Here is a 5,572-nt window from a genome sequence, read left to right as displayed (position 1 = left end):
TCCCTTTATTTAGGAGTTATTATGTTTTACCATCAATCATGTGCAACAGAAGCATAATCATTTTCTTTCTAATCTAAGCGACACTGGACAGAAGCCAGAAAAAATCAGTCACATTAACAAAGCATCTCAACCTAACACAAAGAATTTCTCTTGTGCCGGACAAAATGTTAAAGTTAATGCTTAAGTGTGTAGAAATGATTCAAAGACTGATATAAAGATCCATACAGTCTTGAGCTGTAGTGGGCCCTTCATTTTGGGTCAAGTTAATTTACCCTTTTTGATCTCCCTGTGCCTTTTTAAAACACATTGCTCAGAGTAAATCTGTTCACAAACGCGTACTGAACCCTGTGTCTCGTCTGTGTCTTTCAGGTTTAATTGGAGTCCTGACTGCTGGGCCGGACCCAATCAGAGCTCTAAAAAACAGGATGGATGAAACCACAGAGTCTAACGGAGAATGCTACTTGTCTCACCACCTCACCATGTCACCTTAGAAGCACTAAAAACTGGTCCCCCTTCACCATTCCTATTTTTGCCTTTGTGGTTTCCCCATAACCCCCTGGGGTTTTGATCCCTGTCTACTCCTGGGTTGTGTCCCTGCGATATACTTTGGAAATGTTTCGTTTTCCGTTCCGTGCTGCCAGCCTCCACGGCTCTGGTAGGAGACGACTAAATGTGTCTCAGCAGGCTGCCAGTCCCTGCCTGGTGTGGCTCCTGGGATTGGTGCTTCAGCTGACTCTCTCATCGTCTCAGCGGGTCGACCTGAAACACCCCGTAGTTTCCACCGGCTATGGAAAGGTCCGTGGCATCAAAAAGGACCTCAACAATGAGATCCTAGGCCCAGTGGAACAGTTCTTAGGTGTGCCGTATGCCACAGCTCCCATCGGTGAGCGGCGCTTCCAGCCCCCTGAAGCCCCGGGCTCCTGGCAGGAAATACGCAACGCTACCCAGTTTGCACCTGTGTGTCCCCAGAATGTGCACGGTGTCTTACCTGAAATCATGCTACCGGTGTGGTTCACAGACAACCTGGATGCTGCAGCAACCTACGTTCAGAACCAGAGTGAGGACTGCCTTTACCTCAACATCTACGTGCCCACTGAAGACGGTGAGTGGAGTGTGAAGGAGGGGTGGGAAGGTTTACAATCATCAGTTTGTTCAGCAGCTTTTTGCTCTTAATATTCTCCATCACTATTATTAGCATGCAATATTTAAGCTTTTCATAAAGCAGAGAGAAAAAAGATGTTTCACAAATATTTCACACTATAATTATGGAGGGAATATAACAACAGGTTTTAATGCTCTACACATTTTTTTTACATTTGTCTTTTTCTTAGAATAATTTTAATAAATGAGCAAAAGAGGAGGTCATACTAAATACCCAAACAGCAGCCAAGATGCTAAAAATGATTAAAGTCTTGCAATATTCTGAGTCTGGCATGAATTTCCTTTCCAATTCATTCAACCTTTATTTATACAGGTAAATCCCATTGAGCCTCGAGGACTCATTTACAAGAGAGACCTGATTTCAACAAAAAAAGATGACAACAATGGACAACAGCGACAACAATAGACAGCCACAAAAAAGGCATACAGATTATTATTATTATTTTTACAAATAAGATCGCAAAAAAAGTAACAAAAAACAGCTAGATTATAACGCGAATGTAGAAAACTAAAAACAGGAACATGTCTGCATTGGTCCCTGCCAGGAGTCCAACAGATTCTTAAAGCCACTTAGAGAGGTCAATGTCGAGAGCTTCAGATCTTTTTGTAAGATATTCCAGGAAACAGGAGCGGAGTAGGAGAAGGCCCTTTTGCCTAGTTCAGTCCGCACTGAGGGAACACTGCAGGTAATAATGTCCTGAGAGCGCACGCTGTAGCTGCACTCACGCAGAGACATGTAGGAGGAGATGTATGAAGGCAGCAAACCAAGAAGTGATTTAAAGATGAAAATGTACCAGTGAGAGAGTTTGCGTGAAGTTAATGATGACCAGTTAACCTGTGAATACTGGGTGCAGTGGTGGGTATGATAATCACAGCCAGTTATGAATCTTAATGCACCATGATAGACAGCATCCAACATCTGCAGGGTGCAATTACTATTTAGTACTAGGTTATTACCTAGTTATTATATAGATTTACTCTGACCATATATAAATATGTAGTTTGTTTATAAATGTTTCTTTATTTAAAAGGTGCTTCGATAATATAAAGTATTCTAAAGCAGTTGTTTAAAACAGGCATTGCGGTAATTATATGTGATGGGGACATGTCCCCCCCACCCACACACACACACACACATTTACCATGAAATATTAGTTCAACCAGCACTGTTTCTATTGCTACGTTAACTAATCCATTCCAGTTGATTAATAGGAGAATACTCAAATCACTAAATGTATTCTCTGGGTTTTCCTGGTTACCTACAACCACAATGCATGCAGTGCTTCCTCGAGGTCATTTGACCAGGTAGGACGAGGCGAGAGAGACACCTCTGTGTTGCGAGCTAGATAAGCACCACAATAATGCCGGCAGTTGTTCACCGGGGTGGGGGGCGGTTAGGATGCGTGAGCAATATGGAGCATGCTCACACAAGGAGAGCTGTTGGTCAGGCTACTTCATATGTCGTGCTCTCTAAAATAGTTATTGAATCAAATTTTTACATATGTAGGTAAACATAGATGTTTAACAACCCGTTAAAATACACCATAATGCAGGAAATGGCATCTACTTTATTCAAATTTTCTGAGGGAGGACCCCCAGACCCCCCCACACAAGTGGATCCCCTCCACGTTACAAATGTTTCTGATGCCAATAGGTTAAAAACTGAAACTCGATAGAAAGTGGCAATATATTTTAGATTTCCTGACTAATTTATTTAACTCTTCTGTGAACATTCTTGAAAGGATCATGTTTTTACACCTGATACGATTAACTAAAGAGACAAGACTGATTATGAAGTTGGTGATAAGTTTTAATTTTTATACTAGGCCTACTGTCATATTTAGTAACAAATGTGCAAATTGTTTCAAATCAGTTCAAAAAGTAGACTTTAAAGTGTTCATTAAGGATTTTATTTGGTGACATAAAGGAGGGATTTTGCTTTTTATGTTAATTTTGGTGCTTCTTTGTGACAACAGACTTCTGTTTGTAGTCTTGGCTCATCTCATCTAGCTAGCCTGTATTTAGCTGTTGTTAGAGTTCAAGTTAAGTTTCAGCTGAATTCTGCTGTTTGTATTGTGGTACAAAAAATGATTGTAGATGATCTTGCTTCAAATAAGTTCATTTTAATTTTTCGCTGATTTAAGTAGGTTACTTTAAAGAATATAGTCCCACGTGCTGCAAAGCTAGCTGCCGTCACTTGTTAGCCGTTTAAAATTTCCATTTTGAGTGAATTTTTTTAAAACAAATTTCAGTAAGTACTTACCTGATTATTTGAAAAAGTCATGAACAAATAATATTTTTAATAATAATAGTAATTAATAAAAAACAATGCCTTTCATTATGTAAGCAGGTCATTGACTGTTCTTACTTTGGAGAAATAGGGTTATTCCTAGGGCAGCACGGTGGCGCAACTGGTAGAGCTGCTGCCTCTCAGCGAGCAGGTCCTTGGTTCAAACCCCAGTCCAGGGGCCTTTCTGGGTGGAGTTTGCATGTTCTCTCCGTGCATGCGTGGGTTTTCTCCGGGTGCTCCGGTTTCCTCCCACAGTCCAAAAACATGCATGTTAGGCTGATTGGTAACTCTAAATTGTCCCTAGGTGTGAATGAGAAAGTGAATGTTTGTTTGTCTCGTTTGTCTCTATGTGGCCCTGTGATGGACTTGCGACCCGTCCAGGGTGTCCCCCGCCCCTCGCACAGTGATTGCTGGACATGGGCACCGGCGACCCCCGTGACCCAAAATGGAATAAGCGGGTAAAGATAATGGATGGATGGATGGATGGAGTTATTCCTGACCAAACTGACAAGCTAATAGCTAGTCCGTTGGTTTTAAATCAGATTTTGTCCGTCTTAAAACACCTGCAGTCTCTACAAATTCCAAGTGGTTTAGGTGAACAGCAATGGAATGAAATAATTGTTTACATAGATCTCAATTTCACAGAACGTGGGCAGGGCCGGATTTTTTTTTAAGGGTAGAGGTGGAAATGCTTACTTGGAGAGGCAGCTCGTATGTGATATTAAGAAGTCGTGAGTGCCTGTTGTGTTTAAAACTAGTGTTTATGTAATTATTTTCTGTTTACTAATCTAATATAAATTTTATTTGTTCAAGGCCATCATATTTGTTCATAACTTTATTATTAGTAAGCCTGAGAGTTACGGATCCAAACAGTTACCAGAACACACTCTGTCAAAATAAGAGTTCCCAGATCCTGGTCTGGCAGGATCCAGCTTAAATTAAGCCCTGAACTTGGGTATTTAAAGATAAATTTTACAAATATTAGCAGCAGCTAGCTGTCAATGTAGTCTGGAGCACCAACAACAGGAATATCACAAGATTTCTGTCAAAATATCTATAAAATGCTAACTTGACCGCAGTGTAAAAGAACAGTGTTTCATAAACAAAAAAATCTGTAATGTTTTAACACTGGACTTTGAGTAGCAAGTTGTCCCTCTAATCAGATCAAAATCACTTTTTATTTCTTCATACTGAGGCCGTTCAAAGATCTAAAAGTCACCTTTCCACAAAACCCAACAACAACAATATAACCAGTTGCTTTAAATACAACAATTTGACATCTAAAATGACCGTTTTAAAAATTAATTGCACCATCCATAAAAACCTACATATTGTTCAGAGTTGTGTAAAGTTGAAAGAGATGTTTCCTTTATTAGAAACTGTAATAGTTGTAAGGCATTTTTATGTAACAAAAAGTGCCAATCCCACTTTTATATATTTGTGAACTTCCTTTCATGAGTTTGAAAATTAATTTTATTTCAGTTTTGTATATAATTGTTGTAATCAGGTCTGTTTTGGCTCTGTATCTTGATCAGTCAGCTGAGAAAGTTATCACCGTATTAATAAAAATGATTAAGAGTTGAAACTCTAATTAATTAAAGCTGTGACATCCTCTTCTACATTTACATTTATATACATAATGTGATGATATAGTACATTTTTTGCATAATGTGATGACATAAACATAATAAATTGAGTTACAGTGGTGTTACAGCAGAAAACTGTAAATATTTAACTCCTGAACTCGCCTCCACACTAAACGTATTTTAGACTAGTCATTTTTCTCCCATTTTTACCGTATAAGTGGGCAAAATTAAACCATCAAATGAAATAAATTCACTCAGTAGAAGAGCAATATTCATGAAAGTTTTCAATTAACAAATCTGATGCAATTGTTGCGCTTCATGAAACAGTTGATTACCATGCAGCTAAAGGTGACCATGTGGAAAAATATTGCCCACAACTGAACTGACATCTGTCCAACACACAGTTCTGATTCTGATTTGCAGTTTGATCAGGTACTCACACATCTATGAAAGATTATAAAATGTTTAGGGGAATTATTTATTTTATAATGATTATTTTTAATGTTTTCAGTTTTTGTATATACTGTATATAGGG

General features: G+C 38.9%; 1 protein-coding gene across 1 annotated transcript in view; it reads left to right on the top strand.

Annotated features, from left to right (window-relative positions):
• Positions 1-612: 612 nt before the first annotated feature.
• nlgn2b (neuroligin 2b) overlaps positions 613-5,572 on the top strand; it is a 73,731-nt gene continuing 68,771 nt past the window's right edge. The window contains exon 1 of the mRNA XM_037687474.1: positions 613-1,102. Within this exon, the coding sequence (XP_037543402.1) occupies positions 613-1,102 (490 nt within the window). The remainder of the gene's footprint in view (positions 1,103-5,572) is intronic.

Source organism: Nematolebias whitei, chromosome 14, assembly GCF_014905685.2.
Source record: "Nematolebias whitei isolate Nwh7 chromosome 14, NemWhi1, whole genome shotgun sequence".
NCBI classification, from domain to species: domain Eukaryota; kingdom Metazoa; phylum Chordata; class Actinopteri; order Cyprinodontiformes; family Rivulidae; genus Nematolebias; species Nematolebias whitei.
Note: the sequence above shows the minus strand (reverse complement) of the source record. Positions and strands in the feature narration are given on the sequence as shown.